This window comes from Triticum aestivum, chromosome 6A, assembly GCF_018294505.1.
Source record: "Triticum aestivum cultivar Chinese Spring chromosome 6A, IWGSC CS RefSeq v2.1, whole genome shotgun sequence".
Classification (NCBI taxonomy): Eukaryota; Viridiplantae; Streptophyta; class Magnoliopsida; order Poales; family Poaceae; genus Triticum; species Triticum aestivum.
Window position 1 is genome coordinate 498,757,204 of NC_057809.1, and position 20,035 is coordinate 498,777,238.

The window sequence follows — 20,035 nt, forward strand, 5'->3', positions numbered from 1 at the left end:
TAACTTCCAAGCCGTGCTTCTCTCGTAGATTTTTCTAGCCGTGCGCGCTTGCCCTAAGCTTCCCCTACCCAAATCTCTGTTCGTCAACCCTCGTTCTTCTTCTGTCCCAGGTAAAAAGCATATGCGTAAGCAGCATGCTCCGATCCGTATTTACGTTTTACGTTTAGGTTTTTCATTTGATAGTTATTGAAGCATCAGATCCGGTACAACGACTTCATTCTCTAAAGGAATATAAAAACCATTTGAAAATCTAAACAAGTGTTATATACTGGTAAATTCGTAGTTGTTGCCTGCCTTCAATATGGCTAACATATTTGAAGCTAGTCGTTGTCTACCTTCCACGTTGAAGCTTATTTTTAAATTGTTATGATATTCTTGTTTTCTTAACATAGTTTTTCTGAAATATTTAGGTATGATTTGCCCTGCCTGCCGCCAGCCAGGCGGCCCTTGCGAATCACACCCTGAAGTTATCCAGGAGTTTGAGTTATTCTTGATGAAAATTGCTGGAGCCGGATGGTTAGTAAGCATCACTAACAAATTAGTTGCTTACGACACAGTAAAAATCGTCACTGTCACTCATACCCCCTTGCACCTACACTAGGCCCCCCTGTTGCCACTTCTTCGCACCTGCCTTGTGTTTTCATTTTCCATTAGTTTGCTTGCTTATGCCCTGATTAATATAGTCCATTAATTTATAATAATTATGTTGTTATCTATAATTCTTATCAAAAATTCATATCCAATTTAAGAAAACTTTTAACATTAATAGTACGCGAGTTCAAATTTATACTTACAGGTTGTTATTTGCACTATTTTTTCCAGTATGTACCTTGTAATGTCAGAGCTTTTCTCGCTAAATACATTGAAGAAGAGAAGAAAGAAGCAAGAAAATTGCGTAAACAACAGGTAGAGCCAGCGCTTCTTACACATGAAGGAAGGTCTTACAATGCTTTGTTTAAGCATAGGGCGAACTACACAAAGTTCTGCCGTGGTGAGTGGAACATCTTTGCGGCTGATTATGAACTTCGTGCTGGAGACCGCATAGAATTTGAACTACCAGACGAGGGTCTCAATCTCGAAATACAAACATATCGAGATAACAAAAGGCTTCTTCCATTACCCCACATTGTTAGGTATTTAATATTAACTGAATAATATTAACCCCGTGTTGGATATAACTTTATCTAACTTTAGAAGCTTTTTTTCTAGCTCTCGACGATCTTTCTTCTGACGATTTCGACCATGTTCACTGTTGTGTCTACTCTAAGGATATTGAGTTACCTACGACCAGACACGATTCTTTCTACAATGCCTTTTTGGAGATACTTTCATCTGTTGCCGTCCATTTGTCCATGTCCTGACTCACACTAACACCAAAGACTACGTCATGGTTGGTTACAAATGTCCTTGTTAAAATACAAAACGTATTTTGCTCATATGTAATATAAACAATACTGACGTAATATTGCTTATATGTAAAATTATAAAGAACCTATTTATTCAAACTTAAAACAACAAAACTTCCGTTGTTCTCTTAATATGTTGTTTTATCTGTTTACACACAAACCTGAACATGCCAGGAACTATATTACTTCCAATATGGAATTTCTTAATGTTTGTGCACTCACCATATTCAGACATTCCTTTATTTATTGTCCAAGTGACAAATCAACGGTTTTAATTTCTATTTAATTTTGATTTTCTTCTAGAAAAATCCGAGGAGCGTTGTCTCAACACTGAAGAGATGGGTGGACATGCCAACCAATGGCAGGGTAACCCTTGAAGCTCCTGATGAACCTACACATGTCATCACTCCTTCATCGTACTACATCTCCAAAAACGACGGCATGATGGTAATACAAAAGTCTTCTTTCAGAGACTTCATATCAGCTGCATCCTTCGTTGAAAAGAACGTTGTTCTAATCACTTTCAAAGAGCGAAATGACCGTTCTGTGTCCATCATCATTCAGCGCATTATGTAGATTCCGTCGGAACCAGCACCTAAAATGGAAGCAAACAGTGTATCTCCTAGAATGTTCAACGCTCGTTTCATCATGATGTCTCCAGGAGCAAAACACTAATTACTATAAGTTTGCTAGTTAGGATGGTAGAGTAATTTAACTATTATGGACCATGTGCTTGCTTGAACTATCAGAATAATCTTTTGCAACTTATGTAGCTCTTACGGACACTCAACTTGCTGTTTCAACCATCGGAATGATCCTTTAAAACAGATGTTGTTTGAACCATCGAAATGATTCATTCGAAAAAATGTAGTTCTTATCCTTTGAAAAGTTCACAATTCAAAAAACCAAAAAAAAGACTCATTTTCAAAAATGAAATGAAACAAGAATCAGTTTGTGATTCAAAACCTCTAGCAATGCGATGTTATCAAACTTATTCAAACCATCTAGTGAAACATATCTGAATTAAAAAACAAACAGGACTCCGTTTTCAAGTCCAAACTATATTTACTTCAACTTTTCCTAAACACACACTTGTGCACCGAATAACATAAAAACCATGCCTCCCTAACCAAGGAAGATTATTAATTGAAAAAAACGTTTCACAACAAAGGCACGACCATGCATCTGCTGAGTGTTCTACCGTTTACACGACTACTTTCACAGCCAAAGATGCATCACGCAGGCAACACGCAACGAATAAAAAAAATTCAATGAACAAGACAAGTGAAAATCTTAAAAAAAACAGATAAAACAAACCCCCATTTCTGAAATTCTATGCCTGGAACCACCGCGTGAGTAGCAATTGCTCTTTGGCAGTTTCCTTTTTTGCACGACAAAACAACCCTTTTACTTTTCCGTATCCATTTCATCCTTCACCACCGCACACCTCTAGCCATGGATGACGGGAAACTAACAACATTCACGGAACACATCACTACCCATGGTACAGCCGTGCTCGAGGTGGTGTACACCAACGACCCAAGGACCATGGAGTGGATCATCAACAAGTACGAAGAATGGCTAAAGGAGGAGAAGAACAAGTTCGCCTGCCTCGACCTCGAGTATACACGTAAGAGCAGTTACATACGACAAGGGATCGCCGTCGTCCAACTTTCCATGCGCGAGCATGTCCTTGTATACCACTACTGCAGATCTGAGCGCTCACGGGTGTTAGTTGACTTCCTGCAATGGAAAGCGGTAACTTTCACTAGCATTGACACCAGGAACGACAAGACCATGCTTGCCCGTGCATGCATCAGAATTCCAGACGAGCACCACGTCGACATCCAGAGGCTATTCTGCATCAAGGGTGGTGGAGAAAGGGACTCCATGGGTGACCTTGCAGCGGCCATCACCGACCCCTCATACAAGAACATGAAGAACTCATTCCCAAAGGAGAAGCACCAGTTCTGGGAGTGGAAGCCACTTTCCCCGATACACCTTGAGTACGCGGCAAAGGACGGGTATGTTAGCTACGAGTTGTACCGTAGAATCCTAATCATCAAGAACGGGCTACGTCACCTCCACCAACAACCAATGAAAGAAAGACTCCGCCCACGTAAGAGCAATGACGAGGGATCTTCCAGCGGCTGGAAGCGCCGGAAGGGAAACAGTGGTTGGTAAATTGCGAGAAAATGGATGTCTACATTAAACTAGTAGGAACTACTATTATCATAATTTGGATTGTATGAACCTATGTTGTAAATATGTTTGTTGTTGCTCAAAGATGCTGTGTGTATTGTATTACTATTTTACGTTTGAACTTTGAACACAGTTGTGTGCTCATGTACTAATTTGGATTGTATGAACCTATGTTGTAAATATGTTTGTTGTTGCTCAAAGATACTGTGTATATTGTATTACTATTTTACGTTTGAACTTTAAACACAGTGGTGTGCTCATGTACAAATGCATACTACGTTTTGCATGTCTAAATGCAATTAGTAAGTTATGTCCCAGTACTGAGCAAGCATATATTGTATCCATGATTATAGAACGAGAGATATCTCGCACGATAATTTTCATACTCAACCTTTATAAGATTCATCGTGCATTTACAAGAATATGTGATGATATCGTTGTAAATTTTCAGTACAATACTTATTAAACATTGGCGTGAACAATTCATAAATATTGCAGAAGATCATTCGGTACACAGTCACAAGTGACGAGAACTTTCTTACCTTAACCACATTGAAAAAAAATCCTTGCCTCCATTTCACATCAAACACCGCTCCGTCCATTCAGAACATCCTTGCTATTGTACACAGGTTCCTCTCCGTACACCAGTTCTGCATGATGCCACAAAACTACACTACTGTGTGCAACTGACCTATGTACTAGCGTGACTCACTAAGTGTCTACTCAATCCATGCCTGTGGTGCCACGCACCCGTGACCCTAGAGACTACACACCTGTGCATCATTAGCCGAGCCCCTCTAACCAGATATTCGAACCGATGCCTCTACTGCCGTACATCCGTGCCTCTAGGATCTTGACAACAGCAAGAGGGTTCAAAACCATGCCTCCACACAACCGTGCTTGTACTGACTGCACTTTCGTGCCTCTGTTTTCTTGATCAACGTGCCTCACTTGAAACCCATAGTAACTCTACGTGCTCCGCATGCGTGATCGCCAATGCAACTTTGGTGCTGCACACACGCGTCTCTCAGTATACCCGTACCTCCACAACCGTACTTGTACTGACTATAATTACATGCCTCCGTTTGCTCAATCCACGTGCCTCACATAAAACCAACAGTAACTCTACGTCCTACACACACACACACACACGTGCCTCTCGCATGAAACCCATAGTATCTCGCCCATACAACTTTGGCGCTGCACACACGTAGCTCTCAGTATACCCGTGCCTCCTCACGACCGTGCCTGCACTGACTTCAATTTCGTGCCTTCATTTGCTTGATCCACGTGCCTCATATAAAAGAGACGCACAACCGTGCCTCAGAGTAAACAACACACGTGCCTCTACTGTATTGATAACTATGACCCCAATTAAATAACATCCGTCCAAAAGAACATATTTAAAAGAGATGAACAGCCATACCTCTTCTACAAACATACAACAGCAATGAACACTTAGGTTCTTAGGTTCATATTGTTTCATATATCTAGACAACATTAACCCGTAGCATAGATTTTTAAACAAAATCCATTTATGTTCAAAGGCTATAACTAACATCACTGCGGCAGAAGATTGAAGATAACAACAAGCCTCCCATCACGCTCTTTGAAAGTTATCAGCACCAAGTTGTTTACTTCAATAGACGATGCCTGGAGAAAATCACTGAGACCTTCCTGTTTGAACACCATTCTACTACCCAAGCCAATGAAGTAGGAGCAAGGAGTGCTCACATATATATCATCATCACCAGATTCCAAAGTAACTTCAAGGGTTAAAACGCCAGTCCTAGGAAAAGTCACAAACTCCTTCAAACTCCTCACAACAATACCAGGAATAACCTGACAAAAAACATCAAGCTATCAGAAATAGAACAAAAATTAAAAACTATAAATAGAAGAGATAATAAAAATAAATAAATAAACAGAAACAAAGAAAAAATAGTGGAAAAAATCTGACCATATGATAACCATTAACATTCATGGAATCAATCCTGTGAACAAAAGGACAACACGGTATGTAGACATCATCAAAGAGTTGACACCTCATGAAATACATCTGCTGATAATTAAGAAAAACACCACGGGTGTAATAACAACTCCCAACAAGTTTCATCTCGGAGTCACTCAAACCATCAAGAGCTACAAAATATAATTACATAGGCTCAAGGGAACAGGAAAATCATCATGTGCAATAAAACAAGCTAAAAACTTCCTTAAAAATAAACCTTACCAACAGACGGTAAAGGAGACAACGCATCTCCACGACCAACACGATAAAAATCACCAATCCATGTTCCATAGTGTTCAAGCCTAATGGTCATTATATCACGAGGACGAACATCATAATCACTGACCAATCGTTCCCAGGAAGGACCATGGAATTTGCTCCTCAACCGACCATGACTAAACAGAACACCATACAAATAACCCTCATTTTACTGAAAAGCAAGATCAGTATATTCGTCACCCCTCCTTATGGCTAAAGCCCTACACTCCTCGATGTAACGAGCAAGATGAGCTCTAACACTGCACGGAACATACTGCACAACAAATCAAAACAAGGATCATAATCAAAACCTAAACAACATGAGCAGCACCAAAAGAAATAAACGTGTGTGCCAAAAATTAAACAATTATAAAATGATATTCTTACAACACGCCTCCAACAACGCCGATCCAGGACTACACTGAACCCATCTACAGAAGAATCAACAGAAGAACACGGGCCACCAGGCATACGGCAAAAAGGACAAGCCATAACTGCAAGAAACACAATGATTATCAAGTACTAATCCCACAAAACCCAGTTGAAACTTGACATCTGATAGTGTTGGTAGTCCCTACCCGTAACTACCCCATAAATCTCCATATCCGGGAAATATAATGGGAACAAAAAGAGAAACGAGAAAGGGAAACAGGGAACCCACGAAGGCAACCGGTAGGGAACGACGATCACGCGAATGGGGAAGCGCGGTCGACGCTAAAGAAGGACCGCCGTAAAAGCAGGCAACAAGCGCGGCGGCCGGGACAGGGGCCGCCGTAACCACGCGACAAGAGCGGCGGCCGCGACGGACGGAGACGATGGCAAAGAAAGAACAATGCTCCACGACGGTTCGCCCACACCAGAGAGAAAACAGATCTCAAAACAGATAAACATGTTTTACAAAACATTAAAAGTATAAGGACTAAAGTGAAAAAAGGAAAAACCAGAAAGGAAAACCGGAAACCGAAAAACACGGGAGACGCCGTATGCGCGACGAGTGTCACGCGCGGAGCGCCTCGGAAAAGTCTTCCGACCGCTCCGCGCATGACACTTGACGCGCAGGGAGCGCTCCTCGACTAATCGAGGCGAGGAGCACTCCTCAATTAGTGATTTCGGGCCAACGCACACGGGCGTCCAATAGGATTCGCCCACAAACATAGCGGTGAACCCGGCAAAGTCGCTTCAGCCCACGTGAGGGTGGATGGGCCGCCTCCATGTCGCCCGGTCAGATCTGCCGTCGCCCGCCGGGCGCCGGCCTTCGGCCTTCCCACCACTCGCGCACCCAAATCAAAGCCCCTCCTCGTATCCGATACGCGCGAGGCCGGGGAACCCCACACCTGAAGTCCAAGTCCAGGCGAGTTTGCTAGCTTGTCTCGACGGTCGCCGTCCTAGATCTGCACCCGTCAGGCGGCGACCTTTCCTCCTCCGTTGCTGCCCTCGCCCTGGTCCACTCCGGCGGCCCCTTCGCCCTCTTTAAACCCTAGCGCCTCAATCACCTCTTCACTCCACCGTCCACGGAACCCAGGCCCTAGTGCGACTTCGCCATGGCCGCAGCACTCCTCCTCCTGCTCCTCCTCCTGGTGCCGCCCGTCGGCCTCCTCGCCGCGCTCGCCTTCCTGACCCGGCCCCGGGCCGCGCGAATCCCGCTCAAGGGCCGCCACGTCTTCATCACCGGCGGGTCCAGCGGCATCGGGCTCGCCCTCGCCACGGCCGCCGCGCGGGAGGGCGCGCGGGTCTCCATCCTCGCGCGCAACGCCGCCCGCCTCGAGGACGCGCGCGCCGCCATCAGGCTTGCCACGGGACAGGACGTCGGGGTCCACCAGGCCGACGTGCGGGATGCCGCCGCCGTGGCAAGTGCACTCGACGCGGCCGGGCCGGTCGACGTGCTCGTCTGCAACCACGGCGTGTTCGTGGCGCAGGAGCTGGAGAAGCAGGACATGGAGGAGGTCAAGTGGATGGTGGACATCAACCTCATGGGGACCTTCCACCTCATCAAGGCCGCGCTCCCTGCCATGAAGGCACGCACCCGCGAGACCAGTCTCCCGGCGTCCATTGCCATCATGTCATCGCAGGCTGGTCAGGTATACAGTATACAGGGTTCTTTCGCTGCTTTGCCAACAATGCAGCTAAAGTGTTTGATGTAATGTCTCATGATGGGAGATAAAGCTCAATTGATATCTTTGCTGTAGGTTGGTGTTTATGGGTATACTGCTTACTCCGCGAGCAAGTTCGCACTAACTGGACTTGCAGAGTCGCTGCAGCATGAGGTCGTTTCGGACGATATTCACGTGTCGCTGATCTTCCCTCCTGACACAGAGACACCGGGTCTTGTCGAGGGTATGCATTGATAATATATGTTTTAAATTTGAAGTGATTGCTGAATTATCTAACTAACTTATGTGGCAATCTTCTTTCCTGTTGAATTTCTCACATGATACAAAAATTATTAGATGATTTACATATCTGAAGATTGTGACACGAAAAACTATTGAGTACTTGGTGTAGTTGAGACGCTTTTTAGATTCTCAAAATTTCAAGCTTATGTAATGGTGAAAATGTAATGCAAACAGTTTACTTGAAGGATCATAAGACCAGCACAACCGAAACCATTTGATTAGTTATGCCTACCAGTAAATTTGCATTGACAAAGTGATGAACTGATCTTATGTAGATATAATTTCACTTCTAGTTAAATAGCCTTATTTGATTCTTGCAAGCTGCACTGTCCTGACGGAAGAATGAAAAAAAAAATCTAGTTCTGATTTTTGTTATGATTTTTAAGACCATGTACATTTCATTTTTCTAGAATATGCACAAGCATGCATATCACATATTGATAGGAGAAAATGGGTGGGAGAACCCTCCACAGTAGTTCTTAACAGCCCCAGTTCTGGAGCTACTCTTATTTTGTGGCATTTCATTCTGGATAGTGGACCAGCTATGCACATTAGTGTCGTACTCCCTCTATTCAGAAATAAGTTGCGTGGTTTTAGTTCAAAGTTCAAATTTGAACTATAACCATGCCACTTATGTCCGAACGGAGGGAATATTCAGTTCAACATTCATTTCACACTTTACTCTCAAAAATAAAAATAAAAACAGTACATATTCATACAGTGAAACTGAAGCATGACGTGTACTTGGCTGTTTTCTTATTGGTTGCAGAGAAGAAAAAGAGGCCAGAGCTTACCACTATCATAGCAGATTCATCTGGTGGAATGAAGGCTGATGATGTTGCTATGAAGGCTCTAACCGGCATCAAATCTGGGAGGTTTATTATCCCCTGCAATTTCGAGGGAGCAATGTTAGCTATAGCCACTTCTGGTCTAACCCCCCAGAGTTCCCCGTTAATTGCATTCGTGGAGGTGATCGGTGCTGGACTGATGCGATTTGTAGCACTATGTTTCCAGTGGAATTGGTTCTCTACTATTGAGAACTGGTGCGCCAAGAACAAGAAACATGGGTGAAAGCCCAACCCTGGGATTCCCAGATTTTCAAGGGCTTACAATTTATATACAACCAATAATGTACCTTGTTATCCCTGGACTGAATGTATATCCCACTTGTACTTTGGGATACAATGTATATCTGGGTTATTGTTTTTGACCAGTTATACTTAGCACGTTGTACACTTGTACTGGACAGACAGTTAAAAATTCCCTTTTGCCTGTGTTTTAATCTTTCTGTTATTGCTTGAAGTAATATAGGAACAGTATATGTACTAGGTAGAGGAACAAATATGGTTGAGGCGTTTTGGCTCCCGGGCTCAAATGAGCCCGGGAGTGAGCAAAAAAATTGTGAAAAACATGAAATAAAATTTTAAAAAACCGTTTTTTTGTGTGTGGAGAAAGATGACTGAGTGCCTGATGTATGTGCCAGATTTCAGAGCATTTGGATATGTAAGTTGCTTTATTTTTTGAGAGCTACCTGGATGCCCAAATGCTTTGAAATTTGGCACGCACCTAATGCACTCAAACGTCTTACATAAAACAGAATTCAGATTATTTTTTTAGTTTTTCTAGTATTTTTTAGAATTTACTGTTCACCAGGTGCAATTCGTACAAATATATATTGCTACCTCTGTTCCTAAATATAAGACATTTTGGCAGTCTTATATTTACTTCGCGTCCGGCTCCTCTCCGCTCCCTCCACTCCGGTCCGGAGCGGACCAGGCTCTAGCTCATTTTCACAGACGTTTTGGCAGTGAGCTCCACAACTCCGTGGAGTCAGAGCAGAGATGAGGGATTCCGAACAAGGCCTTAGGAATAGAGGTGGTAGTACTATATATCAGTGCCAATTTTCTGGTGCCATTTCTAAATGAAAAATGTATCCACAGATGTTATTTAGAAATGGAGGTAGTAGTACTATGTATCAGTGCCAACTTTCTGGTGCCATTTCTAAATGAAAAATTGCATCCACATCGATGGTCTTCGGGCCATGGAGGTGAGGAGCACCTCGGCCCCTGTCGGCGGGAGGGACCATGTTCTTATTTTTGTTAGATTCATTGTGTTGGTTGGGCTGTGTGACGGCGGCGGCGTCCCTCGGTAGAAATAATGTCTCTCACGTTTTATTCCCGTCCAGTTGGTGCGTCTAGCTTTGTCGGAGAGCATGTGGGATTCGTTCAGGGCTGGTCTTTGGTGGACCCTTTTGGATCTGGTCTTCGTTCGTCTTTCTTTGGGTTTTACAGGTTTGATCCTTCTGATCTACGACTTCTTTCATCGGCGATAGTTGCTGCTTCGGTGCGTTGGTCCTATGGGGTCTTAGCACGACGACTTTCTGATTGTCTACTACAACAAAATTTGTTCGGCTTCGACGAGGGATGGGTGATGACGGCGGTGCACTTTTAGCTCGCTCCAGTGCTTCTTCTAGACTCTAGTCGTCGCTAGGTGGTCCACGGAGCTAGTTGTACTTTTTATTATGTCTGGCTTTTTTGTGCTGGCATGATTGAAGTTGAATAGATTGGAAGTTTCTAAAAAAATGCATCTACACAGTTTCGTGTGTTTGATGAGGCAAAATCCATGATATCTGAAGCTTCGTAAACAGCAGAAGCTTTGCCGTGGATCGTCGAAATAAAGATCGACGGAGGAGATCACTTGGACTGCCCTGGAAGGTCACGGAGGGGGTCCCAGTCCTCGCCCCGCTCCCCCCAAAATCCCAATCCAGGCTCCTCGGAGATGTACACGGCAATCCGCGGAGACGATGAGGCAGGCCGAGTGAGATAGAAGCAGCACAGCTTCCGCTTCCGGTCCTCGCCATCGATTCGCTCATGGCCTCCACCTCCTACTGCGCCACTCCATCTCCGTCCCTACGATGCTCTGCCGCCTTCTTCCCCACCTTCGCCTCTCCGCCTCCCGCCCTCCGCTTCGCCGTCCCTCCGCTCCTCCCCCGCCGTCTCGCCATATCCCCACCGAGAGTTCGAATTCCGGCGGTGGCGTCAGCGCTGGAGTCCCTAGTGCAGGAGTCCGATGACGAGGACGAGGAGGACGACGGGTCTGGGCTGTTCAAGGACGAGGCGTGGGCGTCGGCGGACGAGAGGGACGCGGTGCGGTCCCCGGAGCTGGTGGTGCCCGAGCTGGAGGAGCTGCCCGAGCAGTGGCGCCGCTCCAGGATTGCCTGGCTCTGCAAGGAGCTCCCCGCCTACAAGCACTCCACCTTCACCCGCATCCTCAACGCCCAGCGCAAGTGGCTCACCCAGGAGGACGCCACCTACGTCGCCGTACACTGCCTCCGCATCCGCGACAACGACGCCGCCTTCCGGGTCAGTACCCTCGCAGGCTCACCACACGCCCACCTCCCTCCCATAACATGTTCGACTAGTGATCTCTGTAGACGTATGTTCATTTGGTTTCTTCCTGCCCATGAACTGTTCGACGAATTGCCATAGCTGATGGATCATAGATGTACTCGTTGGTTGTTTTCAGGTGTTTAGCTGGATGGAGCGGCAGCACTGGTACCGCTTCAACTTTGCGCTTGCCACAAGGGTGGCGGATTTTCTCGGCAGGGAAGGCAAGGTTGAGAAATGCCGGGAGATGTTTGAGGCAATGGTCAAGCAGGGCCGTGTGCCTGCCGAGTCCACCTTCCACATACTGACCGTTGCGTACCTCAGTACGCCCAGGGGACGGTGCCTCGAGCACGCTTGCACTATCTACAACCAGATGATACAGATGGGCGGCTACAAGCCTCGCCTCAGCCTTCACAACTCATTGTTCCGCGCACTTGTGAGTAAGACAGGAGGAACTGCAAAGCACAACCTCAGGCAGGCTGAGTTTGTCTACCACAATCTGGTCACCACCAATCTTGAGGTGCACAAGGAGGTCTATGCTGGGCTCATCTGGCTTCACAGCTACCAAGATGTCATTGATAGAGACAGGATCATAGCTCTTAGGAAGGAAATGAAGCAGGCTGGTTTTGATGAGAGTATTGATGTGCTGGTGTCAGTCATGCGGGCCTTCTCCAAAGAAGGGAGGGTTCAAGAAACAGAGGCAACATGGCATGAAATTCTCCAGAGGGGTTCAGAACTTCCTGCTCAGGCCTATGTCTGCCGAATGGAGGTTTATGCTCGAACTGGTGAGCCTATGAAATCCCTGGATATATTCAGAGAAATGAAGAGGCAAAGTATACCCCCAAACGTTGCAACTTATCATAAGATAATTGAGATAATGGCAAATGCTGAGGAGATAGATGTTGCGGAACAACTTATGGATGAATTTTCTGAGAGTCATATGAAGCATCTGATGCCAGCATTTCTTGCCCTGATGTACATGCATTTGGATCTTGATATGCATGAGAAATTAGAATTAACATTCTCGAAATGCCTTGCTAGGTGCCGTCCAAATAGAATCTTGTACATCATCTATCTAGAATCACTGATAAGGGCTGGAAATGTCGAGAAAGCTGAGGAGGTCTTCGATGAAATGCACAAAAAAGGGACGATAGGTACTAATGCAAAATCTTGCAACATCATGCTAAGAGGTTATATTTCTGCAGAAGACTATCAGAAAGCTGAAAAGGTTTATGATATGATGTGTAAAAAGAAGTATGATGTACAAGAGGATTTGTTGGAAGAACTTCAGACTGGCCTCCGTCTTGGTAAGAAAGTCGCTGTTAAGCCAAAACCCGTGAGCATCAAATTGGATCAAGAGCAGCGTGAGATTTTGATTGGTTTGCTTCTGGGAGGCACACAGATTGAATCTCATGCACAGAGAGGGGTCCATATTGTCCATTTTAAGTTCCAGGAAGATTCTGATGCCCATTCGGTCTTAAGGGTGCACATTCATGAGCGTTTCTTTGAATGGCTGACTTCAGCAAGCAGATCATTTGAGGATGAGAGCAAGATACCTTATGAGTTCTCAACCATACCTCATTTACATTTCGGTTTCTTTGCTGACCAGTTCTTTCTAAAAGGCCAGCCTGTTCTCCCAAAGCTTATCCACAGGTGGTTATCTCCACGTGTTCTAGCGTATTGGTTCATGTTTGGAGGCCTCAAACTCTCGTCAGGTGATATCGTTCTCAAGGTCAGTGGTGGGAACAGTGAGGGTGTTGAAAGAATTGTAAACTCCTTGCATGCACAGTCCTTACCTAGTAAAGTGAAGAGGAAAGGGCAATTCTTCTGGATAGGTTTTCAGGGGAGCAATGCCGATTCTTTCTGGAAAGTTATAGAACCTTATGTATTGGACGGTTTCTTGGGTTTGACAACACAGGAAAGCGGCACCGCAGGTTCTGGTGATGACCAAGAAACTGATACTGATTCTGATGATGATGCTCATAAGTATGGAAGTGAAGAGTGAATACCAGGGAGCAGGAGATGTCTGGTGACAGGAGGTACTTCATCAACGTCAAGTTCTTGCTGCGAACAGATGTGCTATATTTTAGTGGTTTGGTGGTAGAGCTTGAAAAGTCTCCAAGTGGCGGTTTTCGCTTGTAAAGGTTATTTTCTGCCAAACTTGCTCACCCTTTATGGCGATGGCCTGTGACCGCTGTGAACTGACATCAATTTTTTTGATTTTTTTTTTCACAGTGGAAAAGTGAACCGGGGCTCTGCCCTTATAGCCTGCAACGTAGACTGAAGACAATATTCAGGAAGTAGTTCATTATAATCTGAACATCGGAAGGAACACAACTTCACAAGCCTACAGATTGATCAGGGTTTTGTTACGTATACTTTTACTTTGTTGTTCACCTTCTTAGTACAGTAAGTACTAACAACATGTTGCCCGTATTGATCTACCCCCTCCATAAAAAGTAGTGATCTAAACACTCTTATATTTCTTTACAGAGGGAGTACCTATGTAGCCATCTGCATGATAGATTTGCACACTAGACTAGACAGAAAATTTGTGGATTTCTGTCGACCACTTACAGTACGTTATATGTTGTGCATTTAATCACCTGTTCTCATTTGCCAAATCTTTTTTTTATTTCTTTGTGAAATTTTCATGGATTGTCGCTAATGGCAGTACATAATAAGCTGTAAAAACATATATTTGTCCCATGATGTCTGGCAGCAAAAAAAAAACATTTACCCTTCCAGAAAGAAACTCAGCATGGCATTTGGCAGCATCTTAGCTAGTGATTACATTACATGTGTATGCAACTGAGATTTATAGACTACTAAAGAGGCTTAACATTCCTACGGATTAATCTATGATCAGGTGACGACAAAGCAAACAAAGAATTTCTACTGATCCACCGCCATAACCTACGCTACCAGTGAAACATTTTTTGTTGATCATCAGGCACGCGTCGTGGAGCCACGTGTCCCTCCCTAAAAGTCATCGCGCGAGAGTTTGTTGAGCAGGCTGGTGAGGAGCGCGTCCCTCCGCTCGGCCCTGGCCTCCTCCCTCATCCTCCTCTGCTCCTCGCGCTCCCGCCACGCCTGCTCCAGCATCAGCCGCTCCCGCTCCAGCCTCTGCATCTCCTGCCGCCACTGCTGCTCCAAGGCCAGCCGCTCCTGCGCGTGCCGCGCCGCCGCCTCCTGCCGCTGCGCGTCCAGCCGCTGCTGCTGCTCCAGGAAGTCCTGCAGCACGGCGCGGACGGAGGACGCCGACGCCGCGCCGGCCGCGGCGCTGCCGCTCGGTCTCGTCTTCTGCTGCGCGTCCTTCATCTTCCTCCTGGTTCCCGGGGGCAGGTCGTCGTCGTCGCCGCCGGCGGTCTCCTCGGACTCGGTCGCGGGTCTCTTGAGCCTCCTCTCCTCGGCGGGGTTCCGTCCCGGCCCTTCGTCAGACCCGAAGAGCTGCCGTTGCATGCTCCCGCCGCGCACCGTGGAAGACTGCGTGATGTGATTGTGATTGTGCTCGCTCGTGCTCTCGCCGGCCTGCCGCACGCAGCGTTCGTTCACCATCGGCCGTTGCAGAGGCTGCGGGTTGATAAAGGGTGCGCCTACGCGGCTACGCGTGTTGGTGCTGGTGGGTGTGGAAGGGGTCGCCAGGGCCAGCTTTTGCATGCAGCAGCCGTTGGTCTCCTTCGCGCTCGTGTTCTCTTTTGCGACGCCTCTCGAACTCCCTCGCCGGTTCACACCCGCCGGCTGGTGAGAACGGCTTTGCCCCCGTCCACACTGGCGACGCCACGTCATGCCCTGCGAACGGATGCCTCATGCCTTTTCAGGTGCTGCTCGTATCGCTGTCCGTTTGACCGGTTTCTCCCTGGATAGCGATGACGTGCACGCACGCGCGAGCGCGACGCTGTGCCCGCGGCCTCCGGCAGCGCCGCTGTCAGCCTGACGTGCCGTGTCGAAGGAAAAAAATAAGACAAGACTTGCTCGCGGTCGCAGGATAATGTTGACATACATTCTCATGCTGCCATTGGTCGCCTTAGGATTTGTTTGATTGATTGATTTTCTGCCGTCGGTGGTCAATCACATTCTCAAGGGCACCGCGCGCCGGAATGCGCTCTGGGATTTGCAGCCCACGCTTTTTTGAGCACGCTGGTTTCATTCGCGTGCTGATCTCCTGTTCGGGACGGCGGCGGGGCTAGGAGCAACTCTATGAGATCATGTAAAACAACCCGTCAGCCATAATAATCGTCGATATAGCACACGAGAACGAATTTTCTGTCCAGAACATATCCGTATATTTGACCAGCCGTTACTTTTTTGGGAAACGTTTAGGCCCGGTGCACCGGCCGAAGCATTGGCCGGTCGCGTCCACATGCTCACGCTTCTAGCGAAGCAACTTGCGACATGTAGGATGCGAGCCCCCATCTACGCTGCCTCTCTCCTATTTCTTCCACCTCCCGCATCTCTGCTCTCCAGCGCGCCTGCGCCTATTCCGCTTCTTTCCATGCCCCCTCTTTGCTGATCCTCGCTGCTCCCTAGTGCGCTCGCGGCTATTTCGCTCCACCCCTCTGCTGATCCCCGCGCGTGTTGCTCATGCCGGAGACCATGAACAACGACGAGGAAGGCACCGCGGCGTACTTTCGTCCATGTCCTCGTTTCCTCTCATGCGGTCAAGTGCTGCGACCGGCTAGACCCGGAGCTGCAACCACGCCCGATTTTTGCTGGAACCGGTGACCGCGGCGAAGTGTCGGGTCACGGCGGCAATTTTGATTGGTGGACCGGGGGTGTTGCAACCGCGACATGTTTTGCTGGAACCAGCACCCAAAAATGCTACTACTGGAGTTTGTCCTACTGGACCAGCGACACCTGTTGTAACACCCCAGATGTAAAACTTCCATATTTGCCAATATATCCATGTTGATCTCCATCCAATTTCATTTGGGGTTCCATCTTCCGGGCTCTTTGTTTTGTTATGTTGTTCTACTCATTGCATTGCCATGCTTACCTTGTCATATTGCATTTGTGCTTGTGTCTGTTTGCATTCTCATAATCATCATGTGCATTGTCATATTCATGCACGTTGTATTGTTGCATGCTCCATGTGTGGTTCTTGCACCATCACTCCTCCTTCCTTCCCTTTCTTCCATTTCTGCAAGTGCCATTTTCCCTTCTCTTTTGATGTTCATCTTTCCCCAATATTCTAACACCATGTACCTAGCCTTCTGTCAAATTTCATCTCAATTGGAATTGTGTTGGCCAAACCAATTTTGTTAAATAGAGCACATTTTCAGGATCATGAGAATATTTTTATATTTCTCTAGCTCCTCTCCTTTTTCCCCTGCTCTTTCCTTTTTGTATTTCTGTTTGAAGAAATGGAAGAAAAGAAAGCAGCAGCAGTAGACCCCAGCCCAGCCCCCGCAAGCCACTAGTCCAGGCCGGCCCACCAAACCCCAGAGGCCCAGCCGGCAACCTCAAGGCCTCAACCCTAGGCCGAAACCCCCATCTCCCCAAACCCTTGTCCTCTCCCTCGTTCCCTTACGCCGCCTCTCCCTTCTGCTCGATCTCTTCCTCACCTTCTCCCCTCACGCCGCCAGAGGAGCCCCTCTCCTCGCCCTTCCCCGCTCGTCCTCCAGGCAGCCAACTCCGGCGGCCCCATCGCCCGTTCCTCCCTCCTCTCGCTCGCCTACACCACCCCGACCATGCCCGGCCTCCCCGCTCGCCTCCTCTCGTTTGGATCGAGAAGGAGCTCTTCCCGAGCGGAGCGCTCGCTTCAGCCGTCGACCGCGAGCCGCAGGTCACCGGAGCAGCTCCAGGCAGCAACCACGCACGCTGTGGACCCCCCTCTACCGCGCCGTGCTCCTTCCCCGAGCTCCACCTCGCCGTCCTTCTACACATCGTCGCCGGCCCCATCTCCACCTCGCCGGACCGCCCCAACCCCGTCGTCATCCATGTGACCTTGCAGGAGGCAGCCACCGCGCCTGCTTTGCCTCTGAGCCCGCCTTGCACCGAGCTCCACCACCGTTCGATCTCCACCTCGCCATGGACGGGGCTGTCCCCAGTAGCAGGCTATCTTCCTCACCTCCTATGTCGCCTGCCTTGGTCGGTTGGTTGCCACACGCTGCTGCCTCCAAGCACCATCTATGCATCTCTGTGGTTAGCGCCTTCGTCGAATCCTCAGGGGTCACCTTCAGTAAGTGGTACCCGAAGTGCAACAATGACCGGTGAAGACCCCTGCCCCCTGTACCATCCTGTTGCTGTCGCTGGAGACCGAGTATCCATCGTCGCGTTCCGTTTCTTCTATGTCAAGCCCAAGAGGGCGCCAAGATACCAAGTACCACGACGTCGACGACCCTCAAGTTGAACTACATCGACTATGAACGGTGACCACCCGGAACATCTACGGAGAGTGTACGACTACAAACCGTGTACGACTACCATCGCCAAAGACCGTCGAGTGAATAAATACCATCACGTGGGTTCGACAAGACGCCGAGTACCACGACACTACTGTCGACCCCCGGAGGACTCGGACCCGTCAAGTTCCCTTTGGATGCGCCAAGTTCCACGGCGTCGCATAAGTTTCTTCGTGAACCTGTTCGACCACTCGGATTCGCAAGTACCACAGCGTCCGGAGTCCTCGGATGCGTCAAGTCCCTCTCCGACCGTGTACCACTACCCTCGCGAGAACGACTACATCTCGCGACGAACCATGAACAACTATCATCGAATCCGAACCGTCTCGAACGCACGCTTCGAAGGTATAACCCCGAGATGACGTCTGTGAACGAATGCATGAGTTGTATGAGATGCATGTTTGGATGTTGTATCCGCCTGTGAACGTTAGTTGTTCCTTCTCGTTGCCACGCCGTCAATCCGTGGGAACCCGGTAACCGGGATCACCCCACCATCTTTGCACGCTCCCGCCACACTTCCTTTGCACCGGTATCTCCATGTGCTACCGGAACCGATATGTTACCATGGCATCATTTTCGGATTCGTTGCCATAGCACCCCTTTCGTTTCCGCCACGATGACAAATGCTTCATATCATGCTCTTATCAACATTTTCATAAAAACTTGCATAAACTTGCATATGTCATCCGCATCATGATAACAACTTCTAAAATGTTTAAATTGTTGTTGCATTAAATTGCTAAATGCATATGGGGATTTTCCGGAATGGTTGTTTGTTGTTCCGGCCTCATTTAAACTTGCCTAAATAGTTAGATTACTTATGCTTCACCTCTTGCCATGTCAATCAACATCTAATATTGTGGGGTACATAAACGGGAGTGAACTAAATAATTGAATGTGGTGTTTCGTCAATATGCAACTCGTTCCATATTGAGCTCCACTTAATTTGTAGTATTGTTTGTGCACTTTGCCATATCATGCCTCTTTAAACCGGACATGCATCATACTTGGTTGTGCATCATGCCATGTTTATGTGATGGTTGTTTACTATGTTGTCTGCTTCTTTCCGGGTTGCTTCTCTCGTTAGCTTCGGTTTCGTTCCGGAGTTGTGAGGATCCGTTCGACTATGTCCGTTTGTCTTCTTCACAGGCTTGTTCTTCTTCCTTGCGGGATCTCAGGCAAGATGACCATACCCTCGAAATCACTTCTATGTTTGCTTGCTAGTTGTTCGCTCTATTGCTATGTCGCGCTACCTACCACTTGCTATATCATGCCTCCCATATTGCCATGTCAAGCCTCTAACCCACCTTTTCCTAGCAAACCGTTGTTTGGCTATGTTACCGCTTTTGCTCAGCCCCTCTTAGAGCGTTGCTAGTTGCAGGTGAAAATGAAGTTTGTTCCATGTTGGAACATGGATATGTTGGGATATCACAATATCTCTTGTTTAATTTAATGCATCTATATACTTGGTAAAGGGTGGAAGGCTCGGCCTTATGCCTGGTGTTTTGTTCCACTCTTGCCGCCCTAGTTTCCGTCATACCAGTGTTATGTTCCTTGATTTTGCGTTTCTTACGCGGTTGGGTGTTATGGGAACCCCTTGACAGTTCGCTTTGAATAAAACTCCTCCAGCAAGGTCCAACTTTGGTTTTACATTTGCCTAACAATCTATAACCTTCCCTTGGGTTTTCGCGAGCCCGAGGGTCATCTGTATTTTAACCCCCCGGGTCAGTGCTCCTCTGAGTGTTGGTCCAACCAGTCAGTCGCCGGTGGCCACCAGGGGCAACTCTGGGCTGGCCTACCGGAAGCTTGGACAATCCGGTGTGCCCTAAGAACGAGATATGTGCAGCTCCTATCGGGATTTGTCGGCACATCCGGGTGGCTTTGCTGGTCTTGTTTTACCATTGTCGAAATGTCTTGTAACCGGGATTCCGAGACTGATCGGGTCTTCCCGGGAGAAGGAATATCCTTCTTTGAC

At 47.4% G+C, this 20,035-nt stretch overlaps 3 protein-coding genes across 3 annotated transcripts; 2 read left to right on the forward strand and 1 right to left on the reverse strand.

The window, feature by feature from the left end:
• Nucleotides 1-7,115: 7,115 nt before the first annotated feature.
• On the forward strand, nt 7,116-9,552 carry LOC123128105 (3-dehydrosphinganine reductase TSC10A). The gene is made up of 3 exons (XM_044548023.1): nt 7,116-7,955; nt 8,064-8,211; nt 9,040-9,552. The coding sequence occupies exons 1-3, from the start codon at nt 7,419-7,421 to the stop codon at nt 9,339-9,341; spliced, it is 987 nt and encodes a 328-aa protein (XP_044403958.1). The 5' UTR covers nt 7,116-7,418; the 3' UTR covers nt 9,342-9,552.
• A 1,467-nt stretch (nt 9,553-11,019) lies between these two features.
• On the forward strand, nt 11,020-14,271 carry LOC123128106 (pentatricopeptide repeat-containing protein OTP51, chloroplastic). Its single transcript, XM_044548024.1, has 3 exons — nt 11,020-11,632; nt 11,796-13,800; nt 13,892-14,271. Exons 1-2 carry the CDS (start codon nt 11,141-11,143, stop codon nt 13,659-13,661), a joined length of 2,358 nt encoding a protein of 785 aa, XP_044403959.1. The 5' UTR covers nt 11,020-11,140; the 3' UTR covers nt 13,662-13,800; nt 13,892-14,271.
• A 132-nt stretch (nt 14,272-14,403) lies between these two features.
• Nucleotides 14,404-15,269, reverse strand: LOC123128107 (trihelix transcription factor GT-3b). The gene has a single exon (XM_044548025.1). It carries the CDS (start codon nt 15,212-15,214, stop codon nt 14,639-14,641), a length of 576 nt encoding a protein of 191 aa, XP_044403960.1. The 5' UTR covers nt 15,215-15,269; the 3' UTR covers nt 14,404-14,638.
• Nucleotides 15,270-20,035: the final 4,766 nt, after the last annotated feature.

Bases quoted from the DNA above. Each gene is read 5' to 3' on its own strand.
- LOC123128105 (XM_044548023.1), top strand. From the start codon at position 7,419: ATGGCCGCAGCACTCCTCCTCCTGCTCCTCCTCCTGGTGCCGCCCGTC. The intron at 7,956-8,063 runs GTATACAGTATA...TCTTTGCTGTAG, and splicing joins TGTCATCGCAGGCTGGTCAG to GTTGGTGTTTATGGGTATAC. The intron at 8,212-9,039 runs GTATGCATTGAT...TATTGGTTGCAG, and splicing joins GACACCGGGTCTTGTCGAGG to AGAAGAAAAAGAGGCCAGAG.
- LOC123128106 (XM_044548024.1), top strand. From the start codon at position 11,141: ATGGCCTCCACCTCCTACTGCGCCACTCCATCTCCGTCCCTACGATGC. The intron at 11,633-11,795 runs GTCAGTACCCTC...GGTTGTTTTCAG, and splicing joins ACAACGACGCCGCCTTCCGG to GTGTTTAGCTGGATGGAGCG.
- LOC123128107 (XM_044548025.1), bottom strand. From the start codon at position 15,214: ATGGTGAACGAACGCTGCGTGCGGCAGGCCGGCGAGAGCACGAGCGAG.